This window comes from Cynocephalus volans, chromosome 5 (assembly GCF_027409185.1).
Source record: "Cynocephalus volans isolate mCynVol1 chromosome 5, mCynVol1.pri, whole genome shotgun sequence".
NCBI classification, from domain to species: domain Eukaryota; kingdom Metazoa; phylum Chordata; class Mammalia; order Dermoptera; family Cynocephalidae; genus Cynocephalus; species Cynocephalus volans.
Window position 1 is genome coordinate 47,366,051 of NC_084464.1, and position 20,783 is coordinate 47,386,833.

The window sequence follows — 20,783 nt, forward strand, 5'->3', positions numbered from 1 at the left end:
GAGTTGTTTTCTGTAGAACACGAATTGTTTGGGTCTAGGATTGGGTTCAGCACACCTTTTCTTAAAGGGACAGGTAGTAAATATTTTAGGCCTTGAGAACCATATGGTTTCTGTTGTGACTTTGCTTGTTGTATTGTGAAAGCAGTTGTAGACAGTACATAAACAAATAGACATGGCTGTGTTTCAGTTAAACTTTATAAAGTAGGCAGTGGCTGGGTTTGCTGACTTCTATCTAGAATTTTCTTCCATTTAAGCTGATTTCATATCAGGAAAAAAAAAAAAAGGAAAAATGCCAGTCATATTATTGCATAACGGATTCCTGTAACTTAGGCAACTCTCCTTTATATATATAATAATAAGCAAAAATCTTTTCTTCCATCCTGTTCTATCCTCTCCTCAGATATTTTGAGTGCCCATCATGTGCCAGATATTAGGCTAAGCACTGAAGATAAGTGTGAACGGACAGAGTGGCCCTGGCCCTCATAGAGCTATAGACTAGCAGAGGTGACAGACAATAAGCAAAGTAATTCCGGACTGTGATAAGCACTATGATGTTTTCAAGCTTGGTGCTGAGAGAATAACAGAGTGGGGGTGTTCTTCATAGAATGTTGGGGGAGGCCTTTCTGAGGAGGTGAAGTTTAAACTGAGACCTGAAGTCCGGAAGGATTTAATCATGTGAAAAACCTGATAGGGGTCAGAAGGCAGTCATCCTCCATCCTTCCTCCCCTGAATGTCACATAGACATGGGTAAACTATTCAAATTTTTATAGAAAATATTAAAATCTTTTTTATAAGATTTTTTTTCTTATTAACTTTCTTTTTAGGCAAGACTAAAGGCAGTATGAACAAATGGAAATCTGTTTAATACATTTCCATACATTCTAAATATGCATTGAAGTGTTCGTACCAGACTAAAGGTTTGGGCGTTGTGGCCTATTACTTAGAGACTTTGGGATGTGTGAAGTTTGTTATGCATTTTATATTCATTTTGCATTTATAAGGTTGAAACCTCATATGCTTTGCTTTAGTATGGCGCTCCTGAAAGAACACGCAGTGGGAGATTGCCCTCTGCTGGCCGGCTATCACTTTGTTGAGCTATAGCCAGTGTGAGAAGGAGAGGTTTTCTAGAAGGCATGCTCAAATGTTCAGGCTTTGGGATCTTAGCAGGCCTCTCACTATCACAAGCTCTTTAGGTCAAGCCTTAGGGGAATATTCACAAATAGAGTGGTATATCCCTTGCTTCTATGCCCTGCTGCTTTTTTCTTTGCTGTAGTCCCTGCTTACCAATACTCTTTGCTTGACTGACTACTGATGTTTTGGTGGAAGGTGAGGAAGTAGATGTAGACGGAGCATTTGGACTGAGTGAAGCCTTTGTGTTTTCACCTGCTCTCTTTGGCAGCTAAGAACCCAGCTGAAGTTGCTTCACTTTACTGATCTGTGATATTGACAGGTGCACAAAATGAATGTAAATTGGATATTTGTGTGGTAGCATTTTGAATCTTTGTACAGGAGGAGCATGTCCTGTGTGGAGTGACCATCTTTCAGAAGCCTTGATCTAGATGAATTCACCATGTTGGCTTGGTTTGGGGTTTTAAATTTTTGTTCTTTGGATGTTTTGTTTGTTTTTGTTTTGTTTGTTATTGTTTGTTTTTCATTTTTATTTTGTCCCAACATTTTCCTTTATAGTCCTCCATTAGATATTGATCAGTTGAAGCTCATTTTAAGACTCGTTGGAACCCCAGGGGCTGATCTTTTGAAGAAAATCTCCTCAGAGTCTGTGAGTTGATGCTTTGCTTGTAATTACCTGCCTTGTTGGGAGCCTTTGTCACTTGCCTTCCATCAGTCTGTACTTTGACCCGGGTATGTTTGTAAGCATGTGTGCCCTTTGTGTGCTGACTTCCAGGATGAGGTGTGTGTGTGTGTGTGTGTGTGTGTGTGTGTGTGTGTGCGTGTGCGTGTGCGTGTGTGTGTGTGCGTGTGCCTGTTTGTATGCACGAGTGTGTTTTGTTCTCTACCTGGGTACATGCTTAGATTATAGGATCCTCTGTTGGGTAATAGTATCCCAGTAAAACAATGATATTTGAGATTCCAATTCACTCCAAAAGATTAGTAGAAAATTTGTGTCTCCATTCTCAACCCTTGATTTCATCTTCCTCAGAAGTTTTGCATAAACTCAGGAGCTCTTTTCACTATTTGGTTAGTGTTTATTCTCAGAGCATGAGCTTCTCAAGTATTAATCTAACTTCATAACTGAAAGGATGAAATGTGTGTTGTCTTCACACTATTGCCCTTTTCCAGAAGTTACTTGCTTTTTATTGTTTTAGAATAGATAACTCACACACATCCGACGTAAGGTGTCCGTTCCCAACAGGAATACCTTTCTACCTCAGTCAGAAAGACCATTCAGAGGAAACAGCTCCACTCCTGATACTTCAGATCTATAGGAGTATTGTCATAAATCCTTCCTCCCATACCCTTCCTTTGTAATTACAAGTAAAATAACCTGAGAAAGACTTTGGAACTAATTATCTCCTGACTCTAAGAGGGTATTTAGACAAAAGCCATGGAATGTGACTCTGGCTTATACTGGCTGTGACTTCCTGCTGTTGGTCATTTTCTTGGGCCAGAGGCATGAGAGAAGTCATGAAAGCCCAGCCTTTCTCCCTTTTCGCTTCTGTCTGCTGCTAGGCAGTTGGACAAAAGGGAAAAAGAGCTGTGGAGCTGAGCTCCATTTGTGCCTTCTTGGATTCTTCTCCAACATTTCTGACCGAAGGTGCCCTTTGCCCAATTGGGAAGACTGCTGGGTAGCTTGAGGCAGACGTAAGCAGGTGAGTTTGAACTATTCATCATCCCCCTGAAAAATGAAGAATACCATCATCTGGTATGTATCTGGTTCATGTCTTAAAAGAACCCTGAAACCCAGTATATTTCTGAATATCCACTCTAAGGGATGAAAAAGGGTGTGTTGGCCCTATGTCATTTTGTTTCATTTACTTATTTACGGTAAGGAAGCAAAAGCACAGAAAGGCTGTGCCTTTCCTGAGTCATGCATTGAGTCAGTTGGCAGAGCTTAGTATAGATTCCAGATGTTCTGATAACATGATCTAAACTATAATCTTATCCAATTGCACACTACTTTGAAAGTCATTGTCGGAATTACTGACCACCATGTCAACCTGAAGAGATGTTATCTTTTGCTTTACGAAATGCAGAAGCTGGACTAGAGTGAATCAAAGAAGGCAGGAAGTTTTTCTTAGAAAGGACAGTCCTTTTTAAAATTTTTTAAAAATGCGTTTGCTTAGAAAGATTGGCTAGTAAGAGGTCATGGGGGCAGAGAGAAGGCTGGGAAGGAGGTTAGTTAACTAGTGAATAGTGCTAATGAGACTGAGATAGGAAATTCATTCCCTGTCTGGGAATGACTACTAGCAGCTCTTTCTCAGTCCCCTCTCCCACCCCAACCATCTGCCTTATAGCTATGTGCTGTTAGTCACAAGAAGTTCTAAAAGACAAAGTATACGTAAAATAGTATTTATCTATCAGTAGTCTATCATTTATTTTTAAGAAAGAAACAACACGGGGTACACAACTTTATAATCAGATGTCTTTATCTTATGTGAAATGGGGCACATTGTTTTAGTCCATTTTGTGTTGCTATAACAGAAATACCTGAGACTGGGTAATTAATAAAGGAAAGAGGTTTATTTGGCTTACAGTTCTGGAACAGCGGCATCTGGCATCGGCCTCAGGCTGCTTCTACTCATGGTGGAAAAGCGGCAGGCAGACAGCGGGTACAAGCAGATCACATGGTGAGAGAGGAAGCAAGAGAGAGAGAGAGAGAGAGGAGGTGCCAGGGTCCTTTAAAAATTCAGCTCTTGTGGGAACTAATAAAGCGAGAGCTCACTCACTACCCCTCCTCCCCCAGGGAGAGCATGAATCCATTCATGAGGGATCCCCGTGACTCAATCAGTTTCCAACACTGCCACACCGGGGATCAAATTTCCACATGAGTTTTGGAAGGGACAACACATCCAAACTCCATCACACATCATGCATTTCAAAAGCTAGTTGAGTATAGCATTGGGCTTAATGAAATTGAGTACTGGAATACAGAACTTACTCAAAAAATATCGTATTGCGTATAGGAATAAGAAAGAGTTTTTTTCCTGCATAATTGTGGTGAGTTGATAAAAGTAGCTTAAACATTCAAAAGTTAAATTGATGTTAGTGACACTGCCCAAGTACATAATGGAAAAATAACAAAGCCAGGTGAGTAAAATTGTTCAAAGATTTAAAAAATTTTAAAAAGGCATTAGTAAAGGAGTGTAGTGAACAGAAAGCCAACAGCTATTTTTGTTACTCCTAAAAACTAGTGAAGTAGTGATGCCAGCATATATGAAGAAATTTAATCAATCAATAAAAGGACATTGAGTAAGAGTATAATAATGGATTGAGAACAAGTTAGGATGTGCCATAGGAAAGGGGATAAGTGTGTCATGATAGAGGCTTATTTGGTTGGTGTCCCTATAATAATCAGTGAAAGAACAAAAAAGTCATTAAGAAAGCAAAAGCTTGGCTCATTCACATTTTTCTCTAGAAATATAATTTTCCTAACCTCCTGACTGGAAGAGGATATAATAACCTATTCGTCTTAAGGAGACAAAGATAGAAGATGTACAGGCCAAGTATTGTTCACAGAAAGCAAGAGAAGAGGTGGCAGGATATTAACATTTAAAAACCCAGCTGGTATTCTGCTATTGCTGATTTACTTTGTGACCTCCTTTTGTTATTTCTCTTGGCATACAAAGTACCATTAGGGAATTTGTTTAAAGGTAAACCTAAACTCTATTCTGAGAATATTAAAAGAACTTCATACCACCTCTTGAATTTGCTGGTCTCTGTCTTTGGGCTCAGGCAACATGAAAAGCAAAGTGGACCACATGGCCCTAGTTCTTTCCCCATGGCCAGCCTTAAACATGCATTAGCAGTAATCGGACCACTAGGGAGTTGAGTTCAGAGGATGAGCTAAAGTGGGAAATTATTCAGGGAAGCCAGAATCAAAGAGGATGCTTCAACTGAAGGAGGGAATTAATAGTTGAAAGGGAACAGAAGAGGGGTTTATTGAATTATATTGAGGATTTTTTAAAAATCCCATCACTTCTGCTTTTACGAGGAACACATGATAAACGGACAGTTCTCATACTATTCTGGAAGAGGGGAAATTGTGTTAATATTGATGGGACACTTAAAAGAAGTTTGTAGTACAACTTAAATATGTGCTTGTCGATATGGAAAACCTCGTAGTTCTGCCCTTGTCAGATAATTGCAGAGTGTTTTGCAAACTTCCTCTCAGCTGTTTAAGTGAAGTTAGCCTATTCACTTGTTGATGAAACTTGTGGAAGAAACCATTGCAGCATGCTACAATACTGTCAGCAACCTGTGACTTCTATTTTACCTCTGCCATTATCCTCTAACCCTTCCAACCCCCTGCAACCCCCATCTCCCATTTCTTCACTTATCATTTTGTGTTTGTGGCATGTATTTTAAATGTGCCACTACTAATGTCTTTGAAACTTGGCATTGCTTATTAACCCACATACCCACCTGTGTCGTAGTTTCAAGGGGTGGTGCTTTGGAGGACCTATGCCAAAAAATTTAGTCTCTTCCTTGAATGGATATATTAGATATTTTATTTTGTCCAAAGTTGAGTCAAAATTTTCTGAATCATCTGTATTTACCACAAAGGCAAATAGATGTTGGTCATTAGTACTTAAAAACAGTTCTCTGGCTGGCATCCTGGATCAAGGGGCAGTCTGTTTCCAGGGAACTTAAAATATTTAACATTAAAGATGATGCTAAAACCAAAGAAAATTAAATTTTCTTATCTGCATGGCCAGTCACTGGCTACATGCCTAATAACTTGTGCTGCATTCATAGAAGTGTGCTTTACATGCAGCCTTGGGTTCTTGGGTGGGGTTGGAGGGGAGTAGGATTTTTGTTTGTTTTGGGGTGGCTTTTTGACCTTTTAAAAAATTTGAATTGAAAATTATTTTTTGCACTGTATGTTTAACAATGCCCTTGACTAGGCATCTAAGATATTAACCAGCTTCAGCAGATTATGCGTCTGACGGGGACACCCCCTGCTTATCTCATTAACAGGATGCCAAGCCATGAGGTGAGGACAATAGACTGTAAAGAGATGTCTAATTCAGAAGGCCACATTCTCGTTTTATGGCCACTGCATAACCAACAGAGGTTTTAATGTCACTGAATGCTTGCATGTGCCTTGAGGGCTTTTAGGGCAATGATTGCCTATGTGCTACTGCAAAATGTTGACATTTAGGATAAAATGTCATCTAATCCTCTGGGATTTAGAATATTATTACAGGCTGGTAATTTGGATTTAGAATATAATTTATAGGTTTGTAAGTAGAGAATGGTGTTACTTTTATATTTGGTTTTGTGAGTTGAGTGCTGAAGAGGGTATTTGTTTCTTCCGAGGTCCTGTGCCTGTAGTTAGGGTATGCTACGATCTGATTACCTTCATCAGAGGTGTAGTTAACTGGGGTCTGTTAGCGCGCTTTCCTATTCATCCATTTTTTTAATGACCAAAAGAGGATTCTTCATTAAAAAAAAAAAACAAAAAACAAAACACAACTATTAAATATACAACACAAAAAAGTACTATATTTAAAAGGAAATACACAAATAATATAGAATAAATATGAATACTTAAGTAGGGTTAGGTACCGTCTTTACCAATTCTTAACTACTTAATCTAACTCTGCCAATCATCAGAGGTGATGAGCGCTTCTTTCTAAAGTGCCCTTAATATTTTGGGGAACCAGGTTGGCATCACAGAGGGCTCTTCCCAGCAGCTTTGTTTCTACTTTAGCCATATTCAAGTAGTCTTTTTATTTATCTTTATTAAAGGGATGAGCGTTCTCTGGATGAGACAGGTCTCTCTTGCTTCTGTTTTCCCTTTGTCCTTTTATCTACATGCTCAAGTAGAAAGGAATTACAGCCTGAATATGTTCAATTCCTAGAACTTTCTTTTCAAATCAGAAGGATTCTCAACTGCTTTTCAAAGCAGACCTTTCCTACCCACTCCACATACAATGACCAGCAACCATAAATTTTTATTACCTTGTGTGTGTGTGTGTATATACACAAATATACATATATACCCTCTATTGGTGAACTATATTAAAACAGGAATTTTAGGGCTGGCTGGTTAGCTCAGTTAGTTAGAGCATAGCCATATAACACCAAGGTCAAGTTTAGGTCCCCACACCGGCCAGCTGCCAAAAAATAAATAAAAATAAATAAAATAGGAGTTTTGGTGGTTAAGATAGAGAGCAGACTTTCTTTTCTAAAGATAACTGTGATAGTTTTATTCACAGTGATGATGTTTATTGAGCTCTCACCTGGAACCAAGAACCATGCTTTGAAAGTACTTAGTCTGTTATCTCTAATCTTTGCTCCAACGCTGTGAAGGAGGCACTGTTATTAATTCCATTTTACAGATGAGGAACCCAAGATTTAAAGAGAATTGTAACTTTCCCAGAGCAGTAAAGTCGAGATTCAAACTCAAGCCAGTTCCACCCCAGAGACCAAGTTTATAACAACTGTACTGGTAATATAAATTTTGTTTGTGTCAGAATTTTAGTTTGAGGTGCTTTCATGAGTTTTCTCTTACTTGAATATCACAATAATGTCTAATACTAATACTAATGTTTTACAGATGAGGTTTTGGTATGCTAGTTGAGACCTGCATAAGATAGATGTAGCTTATAAGTGGTAGGAGAAAGATTTCTGCCTAGGCCGAGTAACTTATAATCTACTATTCTTTATTATCCTTATTATATGTTGCTTTTAGTATTTTTTAAATGTGTTTGAGCCTCTTAGAATAATATACTAAGCTCATGTTTACTTTTTTCTTACCAAGATTACTTTGTTAGCAAGGCTTAATATTGATATCCTTTTGATGTACTAAGAGCACCTACTGAGGTTAGCACCATCAAAAGACTGCTGGTTCTAGGCTTTCTTTAGGAATACCAACCCTCTGCCAATTTTAGCTATTTAGGAAGGCTGTCTCAAAAAGACCTACTTGTTAGGTATCTTTGCCTCAGTTTTTAAAATTCTGATCCTATGATCAGAAAGCTAATGAAAGAGAACTAATTAAGTTATTAACTAATTAGGTTAGCATTCTTATTCACTTGAGATATAACTGTGCAAGATAGCAGGAATAAATAAAGGTGATGATCATAAACAGAGAAGTTAGGATGGCAATAAGAGAGAAGGCTTTAATGACTGTGAAAGACAATCGTAAACACTGGACTTTGTGAGTTAACACTTGTTCCTTAACAGGACTAAGACTCTTTGAAGGCAGTAACATTACTGAACAAAGTCATTCTGACAGCCCTTGTTTTTACAGGCACGAAACTATATTCAGTCTTTGACCCAGATGCCGAAGATGAACTTTGCGAATGTATTTATTGGTGCCAATCCCCTGGGTAAGTTGACCATATCCTTGTCTCATGGATACTGAATTGGCTATGATGTAAATTAGGGATTTGAAGAAGAGTTTTTCTTTTTGATCTAATAGGGTTCCATTAATTAAATCTTGGAAGGTGATAAATATGGCATTTATTTCCTGTGTTTGTACTGTCAGATCTTTTAAAAATTACGTGACATGCTTATATATTTATATGAGCACAGAATTTGATGGGGGAAATGGGCTGGTACAGTAAAGAAAGGAGAGAAAGTAATGGGAGTGTTGGGAGAAAAGACTGAGGAGACAGGAAAAAAGAGGTACAGAAGGAAGCTAGTGACTTGTTCACAACTGCTATTGATTTATCTGTCCCAAGGTGAGGGTAAAAACAACTGGAGCTCAGCTGGGTGTTTAGAGGGCCTATCCAGGGGCTCCCTGAAATGTGCTGTGCTCTGCCTGCAGCTACCCAGTGCTACAGATCCTGTCATCCTCCACACTCACATGCTTTTCCCCTCCCCTCTTCCTCTGCTCCTGAGGCTTAACCATCCTCTCCTCTTTGTGGAGCTAATTTTCCACCTCAAACTTTAAGGAATGGCTCCATATTCCTTCCTGCCACCATCACCTCCAGGATCTTTAGCAAAGGGAAGTGACAGTGGCAGCAGAGGATATGTATTGCTTTGGCTAAAAAAGGAGGTGCTTTATTCCTTAAGGGGGGGGGGGTTGATGTGTGCTTCAGATGGTCCCAGATAGAAGCTTTGCCTGAGGTTCTAATTCCCTGACTCTAGGAGAGTCAACAGTGCTATTTAATGCTGAACAAAGGATCAGACCAGGACCTTCCTACAGTAGAGAAGAGAGGGCTGCTATGATAATTGGTATAATCAGACTTCTCATTTTTGTGAAGATTGTATTATAGTGGTATGTTTTAAAATCTCACTTCATTTCTTTAAATCTGTGTGGGTCATCCCTCTGCTTAAGGGTCCTGGCAGCTGTGCCTCAGACTTAGTTTTATCCTTTTGAGGGCTGACAGCTATGATGACCTTCAGAAGGTGGAGTGCAGAAGGTGGTTGTTTCGGCTTTTTACGTACTTCATCCATAGTAATTGTAAAGAGGAGTTTCAGTGTTGTTGTGATAATTCTTATAATAGCAGAGATGCTCATGCTCTTTGAAGTGTCGGACAGTTATGGATGAGTTCACGTCAGCCTTGGTAATGGAGAAACGTCAGATCTCAGCTAGGTCACTCTCTTGTCCCCAGATGAATCCACAAACTCATCAGGGATATGTAGGATTCTATTGGGATTGGTTAGGTTTGACTGTACCCTGACATGCCGTCATTGGCTTTGTATGATTTATTTGAGCTGCATTATCTAGTTCAAGGATCTATGAGAAGCTTTCTTTGAGCCATAAGTACTCCATGTTGTTGGGAAAAGATGTGTGCTGGTAGCTTTCTTGTCTGTCATTTTGTTCTGAATTTTTTTCATCTTATTTGCCTTAAGTTTTAGACATGGCAGGCTCCCTGTCTGACTCCCTGTTAACAGACTCATAAAGATTTGTTAATTCATTTATCTGGGGGGGAGGGGAGATGTGTGTGTGTCCCAGCAGCTTATTCAGGTCTCATACATCCTGATAGGTATCCCCTTCCTCTGGAATCATGACATATAAACATTCGTAAGAACTAGACATCACTTAGCAATAAAGACCGCTAATGAGTTGAATAGAGGCTTTGGTCCACCTGGTGCTCAGCACTGTACTCCTCAGAGTTTAAACGTGCCTTACAGCCCATTGCCAAACAGTAATGTCATCCAAAGAGTCTCCTCTTTCTTGGCAGACGGAACATGGTGTTACTGATCACGAGCTCATACTCAGCATATTAACTGAGCAGGATTACACCAGTGATATAAATATTAACAGCTCTGTTTTGTCAGTCACTGACTTTGTTTCACTGTTATTCCCAAAACATGAATTAAAACTTAAGTTACCTTTTGATGTTAGTGTATATATTTATATCTGTCAAGATCTTTGAGGGATTTTTTCTTACCCCTGACCTTATTTCTCATCAAGGTATTGGTTATAAGGACGTGGTTCTTTTTACCCTAGGGGTAGCAAAGGCTCATCATGTAATCTGTGTTCAGTTATAAAAACCAACAGCTGATAGTTCACATGAATATTCACCTTGTTTCTATATTCCCCTAAAACCCATATTTCTCCTGTGGATTACTGTGGAATTCTGGCTGCAGGACAGGGGTCTTTACAGTCTCCAGTGTACGCAGCAATAGATCTCTTCAGGAAACTGTCTTCTTCTTCACTTTAAGGAATAATTTTCAAACGTTTCAAAAACCTTTCTATTTCACCACAGTGATTAACTGTGGTCATACCATTATTTATCCCCCCAAGTGCTATTATGCTGAAACTCAAAACATCCATGTTTGAAAGACAGAATTAGAAAAATCACCTTTTTATAACCCCAAATGAAATAATTGCTTCTGGGAAGAAAAATTAATAATGCATGCTAAAAACCATAAGTGAAAGTAGCAGATATTCACCTGAGTATCTCACAGATTATTTGGCTTGGGGAAAAGGGGAAACATCTTTACTCGGTGATCAAATTTAGCACCATTGATAGTGGGACAAACGGCCTTAATGAACTATCAAATACACAGCATTATTTGTGAAATATTCTTGCCAAAAATGTTTAACCTGATTCTTAACAAATTTTCAGATCTTACTTCTGGTTTTTGGGAAATACAAGGGATAGAGGAAAGCAAGGGTGTAGATACATGACAGCAATCAGACAAACTTTTAATGGTGGGTATTCTGAAGACAACTGGAGGGTCTTTTCAGATCTAAATCAGGAAAAAATAGGTTAGGGGTAGAGAGATTATTCTAGATTAAGGGAGACTAAACAAATTTAATCAAATGCAGTCCATGGCTCATAATTAAATCCTGGTTTGAACAAGCTAGCTATAAGAGACAACTTTGGGATAATTGGAGAAATTTTAACATGAACTGGATTTTAGATTGTATTTGGAAATTATTCATTTGTCACATGTGATAACAGTATTATGATTATGTAGGAAGATGTCTTTGTGTTGAAATATTTAGGAGGTTAAAGAGTCATGTCTGTAATTTTATTTTAAAGTGGTTCAGAAAAAATACATATAAATGAAGACATATAAAATGTTAATTGCTGAATCTGTGTGGTAGGCATGAGTGTTCACTGTATTATTGTTTTTACTTCTCTGTTTCTGTATATTTGAAATTTTTCATAGTGAAAATTTAAAAAATAAAATTCCGTTTAATCGAAATGCCATATCTCACTGACATTGCTATGTAAAACCCTCAATTTGTTCTTTGTTTGAAGATATATTTGCTGAATATTTATTTGTGTTATATTTGTAAATAAATAGTGAAGGAGGACAAAAAAATAAAAACCAAAAACCAGCCCTATCTATCTCTTCTGAATTACTCTAGCTATAGGCTTTCATTTTGATAGTTTGACTACCATGGTAGTAGTTTGACACTGACATTCCACAAAAGCTTGTTCAAACAGAATCCCAGTTAAATCCTTCTCCTAGAGCAGATACTTTGGAGGAGAATTCTTTGTTTGGATATGAAGAGTCAAAACTGTGTGTTTGCTTAATAAGGCATAATTTTTTGTAATGTGTTATAAACTCTGCTTATTTCCTTCCGATCTATGGTGCTGATAGCTGTTGACTTGCTGGAGAAGATGCTTGTGTTGGACTCAGATAAGAGAATCACGGCAGCCCAAGCCCTTGCACATGCCTACTTTGCTCAGTACCACGATCCTGATGATGAACCAGTGGCCGATCCTTACGATCAGTCCTTTGAAAGCAGGGACCTCCTTATAGATGAGTGGAAAAGTAAGTCTAAGGGCAGGATTAACATCTAGCTTGAGAACTTAGATTTAAATATCTTTCCTAGGTGAATCACTAACCAAAAGCCGTGGGAAAAAAATTAAAACTTCTGACTGGTTATAACCAACTTGCTAAAACTTCTAGTTGGGATCTCTACTGCAGAATGAATATACTCCTCTGATGGAACTGACTGTTGTAGATGATGACACTCTCTGGGCCTTTGAGATGCTTCTGTCTGGTCTTACTTGTGCACAGCCCCTCACATCTTCATAGAGCTTTGAGGTTCTCAGAGTTTTTGCATTTACAACATATCTCTGAGATAAGTAGGGAATGGAGTATTTTTACAGTTTTACGATTAACAGAAATGGGGCAAAGAGAGTTTATATTTTATCTATTACCTTAGACCTAGTTAGGGACATAGCCAAGAATAGAGCCCATGTCTCCTATGTCCAATCTCATATTATTTCCTTAAAACACAGATTCAGAACTCCAGTTAAATCCCAAAAGCCGGGGCTGCCTGTTGCTGCAGCTTGTGAGAGAGCTGTTATTCTTGAGCACCTTCTCCAGAGAGCTTTAAAGAGGAGGTACTCAGTGATGAAAGAAATAAGAAAAAGTGGTTCTTTTATATGTATCCTTGAACTTTTGTGTAATCATATGGTCCATTAGGATATCCCACACAAGCAATGAAGCATTTATTTGAAGTAGCCCATCAAACCACTATCCTTCACAGGGAAGAAGCATCTTGAACTTAGAAGACAGAGTGCTTGGCAGCCAGGAGAATAGTCTAAACTCTCCCACCTTACTTTTTCTTCCCAATTTCTAGGCCTGACCTACGATGAAGTCATCAGCTTTGTGCCACCACCCCTTGACCAAGAAGAGATGGAGTCCTGAGCACTTGGTTTCTGTTCTGTTGATCCCACTTCACTGTGAGGGGAAGGCCTTTTCATGGGAACTTTCCAAATATCATTCAAGTGCCTCTTGTTGCAATGATTTCCTCCATGGTGGAAGGGGTGGGGGGGCGGGTGTGTGTATGTGTGTGCGTGTGTGTGTGTGCTTGTGTGTTAGTGTGTGTGCATGTGTATGTCTGTCTTTTTGGGAGGTTAAGTGAATAATATGAGCAAACTATGATCACAGTGACTTTACGTGAAGTTGCAGATGCTCCATGGCAGCCTCCACTTGCTCTTCTTTCTAAGAGTTGGCTCAGGCAGACAAGAGCTGCCATCTTGTTAGTGATATGTTAAATGCGAAGTAAAAAATATTAACTGTCCCTGATCCCAGTCATGCTTTTGCCACCTTTGCCTCGCCTGTGGCCCCACCTTGATGGTAGCGGGGTAGACTTGACCACATCCCACTGTGGCACAGAGAGAAGGCTTCCACCTTCTGGCTGCTTCAGATCCAAAGCTGTCCTGCAGCGATGCGTCTAGCCAAAAAGGACCAACTGGCTTCTGTGCATTATCCTGTGATTAACTTGCTTAGTATGGGTCTCAGAACTTGACAGGTGTATTTGAAGCTGTAAATATGTTTGTGCCTTAAAAGGAGAGAAGAAAGTGTAGATAGTTAAAAGACTGCAGCTGCTGAAGTTCTGAGCCAGGCAAGTAGACAGGGCTGTCGGACGGTTGCTTGTGAGCCTGATGTAACCAGGCAGCCCAGAGAGGTTAGCCACGTGTGCATGTGTGAGCATGCGTATCTGTGCATCTCTCTCTCTCCTTCAGCCCCCAGTGGTGTTGCCGTTTCTTTGCTTACCCTTCACCTTCAGTGCAGGGCTTCGTGAGTATTGGCCCAGTAGTCAGAAGCAGGTTCTTGCTGTCAATGTACTTTCCGTGTGCTCTTTATTTCTAGCAGAGTGAGGATATGTTTTGCACGTCTTACTATTTGAGCATGCACAGCTGCTTGTCCTCTTCGGGAGGCCTTGGTGCCAGGCGGGTTTGCCAGTGAAGACCTCTTGGGTAGTTCAGATCCCATGTCACCTCCCCTGATGCCCCTATGGACAAGTGACATCATCCTCTCTTCAGCCCCCAGTGCTATTTTGTGTTGAACACAATCGATACTCCAGGTGCTTTTGATGTGAAAACCATGAAAAAATGGAACAGATGGATGTATAGCATTTTCATTCTTACCATCTGGTTTTCAACAACTCTTTTGGGGGAGCTATCATTGGAAAGATCAGGGCTTTTCCCAGGAATATCCCAAACTTTGGAAAACAAGTTGTTCTTTTCACTCCTAATAACCAGTGCTAAGAAATGCTGAAAATCAAAGTGAAAAATAAAAGCTCATGAGGCCAGAAACTCCTTTTACTATCTTTCTCTAAATATGGTTATTAAATAGCAACAAGGTGTCTTTTCCACCCCTTAAAAGAAAAGGGTCTTGTTGGCAGCTTTATATTTGCTTTTTGGTCTTGGTTTGGGGAGAAATAAATTTTGCTTCAGAATTTTATATATTGCAGGAATCCTTTGAGAATGTGATTCCTTTTGATGGGGAGAAAGGGCAAATTATTTTGATATTTTGTATTTTCAACTTTATAAAAATGAAATATCCTCAGGGGTGGAGAAGAGTCGTTTTCATAATTTTCTGAATTTCAGGCATTTTGTGCTTTGTAAGGGCCCATATATCAAAGACTTTTGTGTAATAAGAAAGTGTAAAGCTACTTCCAGTGTTGACTGTGTGACAAAATTTTGTATTTGGGCCAAGTGTTTTCATTTCTCTATTAGTGCAGTGATACATGTACTCCAGAGGGACAGGGTAGGACCCTGAATCAACTGGAGCCAGAAGGAAGGAGGCAGACTGATGGTGATTCCACCTCACCTGGGATTCTCCCCGTCTCTAAAGGAAAGTGAACGTAAAGGCCTCATCTTTTATATGCAGTTCAAATCCTCGCCATCCACACCAAGATGAATTTTATCAGCCATGTTTGGTTGTAAATGCTAGTGTGTTTTCCTACAGAAATACTGCTCTAAATATTTTTTAATAAAGGTCTTTGCACATGTGACCACATACGTGTTAGGAGGCTGCATGCTCCAGGAGCCTGGACTCTAAGCTGGACCTCACAGAAGAGCTCCCTGGTTTCTGAGCAGAGTGCTCCCATCTCCTGATTTCTCTGAACAGAAAACAAGAGAGAATGAGGGAAACTGCTATTTTATTTGTATTCATGAAGTTGGCTGTAATCAGTTATGCCATCTAGGATGTCAAACAATACCACTGGTTAAAATAAAGCCTATTTTTCAAATTCATTGAGTTTCTCAAATTTATTATATTTTCTCTTGTTTTTATTTAATGCACAATATGACATTAAATCATTGTTCTTTCAACTGAGGCCTGGCATACATTTCTGACAGATCTTAATACTACTCCTAAAATTTAGAAAACATATAGAGCTCTCCTTAGTTGTACATTTTATGGTGAGGAGAATCTGGGTCTTTGATGTGGATGGGTAAAGCAAAGAGCAAATAAAGTGCTACATGGCAGGGTCTGTATTACTACACTTGGGTCAAAGAATGGCCTAGGACAGGGGTCAGCAAACTGTGGCCCGAGGGCCAAATCCTACCCACCACCTGTTTTTGTGTAGCCTGCTAAGAATGGCTTTTATATTTTTAAATGGTTAAAAAAATCAAAAGAATAATATTTGTAGCATATGAAAAGTAATCTAAAATTCAGGTTTCAGTGTCTCTAAATAAAGTTTTATCAGAACATAACCATACATTTGTTTACATGTTGTCTGTGGCTGCTTTTGCGCTACAGTGACAGCTAAGTAGTTGCAACAGACTACAGGGTCTACAAAATATAAACTGTTTACCATCTGGCTCTTTATAGAAGTTTGCCAACCCTTGGCCTAGGGTTTCAATTTTCTCACCTATAAAATGAAGTTCTTTTATTAAAAAAAAAAAAAATGTTCTTTTCAGCTTTGTCTTTCTAAAACTATAAGCAGTATAATTTTATTTTATAATTGCCAGAGAGAAGGTTGGGTGTGTACATATATATGTATGTTGTTCATAGGCTTTTAAGCATGTGTATTTTATGACTGTTTTGTCTTAGCTGGCCTTTGAAAAATACTCCTCAAAACTACTGAAGGGCACCACAGGATTAAAGGTCCATAAGGTCTTACAGTTGAGTTCTCAGGGCCTGCACTGGTGTGCTTCCTTTCTTGGTGTCCGAGGAATGACGCCCATCAGGTGTCCCAGGGTGGATTGTGAGGCTAGCTTGTGAGGATATTAAGAGCATGCAGTTGTGTTTTTTGTCCTGTGCTGGCTGGTCCCTGGCTGGCAGCTGGGAGTGATGGCAGTGATAGAAGGCAAGCCAAGCACAGGCTCCTTTCCTGTCCTCAGTGACTTTTTAAGGGTGTCAGAGAAAAGGGCCCCAATTGTCATATGGGGTACATTAGCTCCTATAAGGAGCAGACAGTTTTAGGCATTATTTTGCCTTCACATACCAGATATGAGCACAACCATCTTCCTAACCTAAGAGGAGGGCCTGCTTAGCTCAAGGAGAGTTGACATCAGAAAAAGCTCACCTAAAGTGAATCCACTGAAAATGGGGACCAAAATCTCACAGTATATGGTGGGGATTAGGGGTTAGGGGAAGAACAGTTAGGACTTTTATCAGGAAAATGGGACAAAATTATAAAAGCATGATCATAATTTCAAATATATATCCTTATAATGAACAAAGAATGAATCAAGTGTTTGTCAAACTGATTTAGTATCTTACGATTTCCTTCTCATTTAATTTTTTGCAACACAATCATAGAGGGAACTTTTGCAAAAATATTTGAGGGCTTTTTCAGTTTTCTCAATGGCCTCAGTCTTTTGATAGTCACATCATTCTTTTTTATAATTATCAGTGGTCACCTCATTGCCTTTTCTTTTATTGTTAACTGGTCTGAGTCTGTCAGGTCTACATTTTTTGGTGGCTTTGCTTGAGATTTGAGCAGTTTTCTAGCATTATTTGTCAACTTTTTCAAATCCACCATCATTTGCAAGATTTGTGATTATTGCAATTAATCTGCATTCTATATATGTCATTTGTCATATGCTTGTAATACAACCATAGAGATTAACAGAAGACTAGAATACAATGGGCAGGCTAGGCACTGAGTTCAGATATTTATGAAGCAAGGAGGGACTAATTTTATAAGTAGTCAGTTCATTAGTGAATGTTTTCATGTTGTGATGACTTTCACTTCTCTGCAGTCTGACAGCTGCAAAGATTTGGTTAATGAATATGCAAAAAATGAAGATCCCTTATATTTATAATATAGATACATTTTATTGATGTACATACTTTTTGAATTGAGCATTTACATTTCACAGAAATCTTCAAAAGTACACAAAAAGGTAAAAGGTTCAGTGCCATGTTCTTTGTAATAGCAAAACATTATGGCCATCTGCAGTGGAATACCATGCAGCTAGGTATGGATGTATTGGCAAGATGCGTTGTGAAGGAGAAAAAGTAAGTGGCAAGCTATGGCATACTGTCTCCCTTTTTTTATTGATAGATAAGTATATGACTAGGAAAAACCTAGAGGAGCACACACTGAACTGTTTGGAACCATCTCTGGGAAGTGAGATTGTGGGCTCTTTTCATGCTATTTCTGTAATATTTACTTTTTTTACACTGAGTAAATTTTTTTTTGTAATAGGAAGAAACTCTTTTCCTCCAATGTATTAGTCCATTTCTGTTACTTATAACAGAATATGTGGAACTGGGTAATTTATAAAGGAAATGAATTTTATTGCTTACAGTTTCTGAGGCTGGGAAGTCCAAAGTCCTGGGAACACATCTGGTGGAGGTCTTCCTTGGTGGTGATTTCAGCGACGCAGGGTGTCACTTTGTGAAAATGGTGGAACAGAGAGTGACTAACCTCCTCAATCACACTCTTTTTAAAGCCACCAGAACTACTCCCATCGATCCAAGAATGGATCAATCTATTCATGAGGGTGCAGTCCTCATAATCCAATCACTTCTCCAAGGCCCCACCTTTCAACTGCCACAATAGGATTTCCCACCTTCTTAACACTGCCATGTGGGAGTAAGCCTCCAACACCACTAAGCTTTGGAGAACAAAATTCAATCCATAACACACAATGAGAAAGACTTTTAAAGTCTGTATGACCTAGAGAACCACTCCCCAGTTTCAGTTTTGCCAGGGCTAGATCCCAACTTTTCAATACAGGAGAACACTTGCTGGAAAGGGATTGAACCCAGCTGTCAGGCCCCTGGCAAGCAGAGTTCCACTACTTTTTAGGAGGATTCTCTGCCCACCTGGGAGGGCTTGGTGGTTTCTTCCCCAACAGAAGGATGTATTTTAAGGATCTGAAGCAGCGTTTTTCAACTTTGGCACTGTTGACATCTTGGGCCAGATAATTCCTTGTTGGGAGGGGGCTGTCCTGTGCATTGTAGGGTGTTAAGCTGTATCCTTGGCCTCTACCCACTAGATACCAGTAGCACAAATACTCCCTTCCCCCAGTTGTGACAGCCATGATTGTCTCTAGATAGTTGCCAAAATGTCGCCTATGGAGCAAATCATCCACAGTTGAAAACCACTAATTTAAAGCGTCGTTCTTCACAGTGTTGCAGAATACCAAAGCCTCTTTTCTTGAAAGGTTAATACCTACTAACCTGTTGTAACTTAAAGTGGTTTGGTATCTCAGAGGGAAAGATAAATTTGAAAGTCCTTTTTAAAGACCTGAGTATATCTTTTTTGGGGAAAAGGAAGATATTATGCAGTTCAGAAGAAAGTATGTTTCTTACCAAGTTAAGGCCATTTTGTTTCTTAAAAAAACCCCACAAAATAGTGGAAGTGGGTGTTGAGTGAATTAAGTTACCTTTTGTTCAGAAGTTCTTTGGCCATTGTCCAGACAGAAAATCTAGTAATTAAACTGAAGTATGACTAGAAGATTTTCTTAGATGGGCCAGTAATGGAGTATGGTGGAAAGAATACTGGGTTTTGAAGCCACAGACCTTGATTCGAATCCCAACTCAACTTCTTATCAGATATGTGATCTTGGGATAATAGTTACTAGCTTTCAAGTGACTGGAAAGATTAAATGAAATAAACCTCAGCATGCCTGGTATATTGTTGACACTCAAGATACTGATTAGTTTGTATCTCACTTGAGGTGACATTGGACATTGAGGCTGTCCTGTTAGGGTAAGTTTGGAGTGTTCTTTACCTGGGAACTGTATGAGCCTCTAAAACCAATTGGGAGGAGAGCTCCTGAAGACTAAGTGGTCCAAAGGCGGTTTCTAGATAATTCCCATTATTGAAGCCAGAGGCTGTGGTCGGAGTACTCATAGCCAGAATTGCAAACCTGTTTGATTAGTTCAACTTAGAGGAAGTTCTTTGTTTAGAAGTTACTAAGGGTTAATTGAGGAAGTAACCTTAAGCCTGATTTTGCAATTAAAAAAAAATTATGCCACCACCTTTTGAGTGTTGGTTGTGGCAAAAAATGCAAAGATGTAAAACCTCAGGCCCAGCCTAGATCCTTAACAAAGGCCCGTGGTTTTCAACTCTATCAGATCCAACACACTTTACATAATAATTTTTATAACATCTCATAATCTTGAAATTCATAGATAATTCACACGCACCGTTTCAAAGAAAATGTAATGATCTAATGTAAATAATGAACAAAGGAGAAGTTTAAATACATTTCAATAAGTAAATGCTCAAGCATTACTACATCGAACACATAATGAAGCAGTTAGATGCTTGCACCTATACACAGAATCACCTTGAATGTGACAGCTGCAAATTCAGACTGATACAGTTATCTTGTCTTGGCAACTCAAATACCGTGACTGACTACTGTCAGTCATGTGATTTTCTGAAACTGGTGAAGAACTTTTGGTAACATTTCAAACAGAACAATTATAATCTTTTATTTAGTTGTGATCCTGGAAAATTTAGGTATGTTAATACGCAAAAAAGTTGTTTGTGTTATATGTAAAATCAAGTTACAGTATGGGTTCAGATGATCATAAATAGGTTTTCCCACCTACATGAATGTCCAACAGGATGTTTGTTTGAGGTATGAAGCAATTCCTCTTGAATATCCCACTCTGCACAGTGGCCCCTGTGTGCTAAATATCAGTAATACCCCTGATTATTGTGACAACCAAAAATGACCCTACATATTTCTAAAGTGCAGCCATTGAGAACTAGCTGCTGACAGACTAAATGACTCAAGGGGTGTTTAGAGGCCTAAGAAGGTAAACCTCCACATTGAAGGACAGACCTGACTTTCTATTCTCTTCCTTTCTTTACCTCTTTCCCCCCACTTCCCCTCCCTTCCTACTAAAAAGTTATTTTATTGAACTCCTACTGTTAAGTGATGGAGTTTAGATGTGTTGTCCCCACCAAAACTCATGTGGATATCTGATCCCCAATGTGGCAGTGCTGGAAGCTGTTTGAGTCATGGGGGCGG

The 20,783-nt window shown here is 39.1% G+C and overlaps 1 protein-coding gene across 5 annotated transcripts in view; it reads left to right on the plus strand.

Moving 5' to 3' along the window:
- The window catches only part of MAPK14 (mitogen-activated protein kinase 14), a 72,081-nt gene extending 56,491 nt beyond the window's left edge, over nt 1-15,590 (plus strand). For 3 of the 5 annotated variants that reach the window (XM_063096448.1, XM_063096449.1, XM_063096450.1), the window contains exons 9-12: nt 1,698-1,777; nt 8,435-8,513; nt 12,196-12,369; nt 13,187-15,590. In XM_063096448.1, coding sequence (XP_062952518.1) covers nt 1,698-1,777; nt 8,435-8,513; nt 12,196-12,369; nt 13,187-13,254 — 401 coding nt within the window. In that variant the 3' untranslated portion in view covers nt 13,255-15,590. Of the gene's footprint in view, nt 1-1,697; nt 1,778-6,092; nt 6,173-8,434; nt 8,514-12,195; nt 12,370-13,186 lie in introns of those variants that run through there. The other 2 variants (XM_063096451.1, XM_063096452.1) reach the window with 2 other exon arrangements.
- Nucleotides 15,591-20,783: the final 5,193 nt, after the last annotated feature.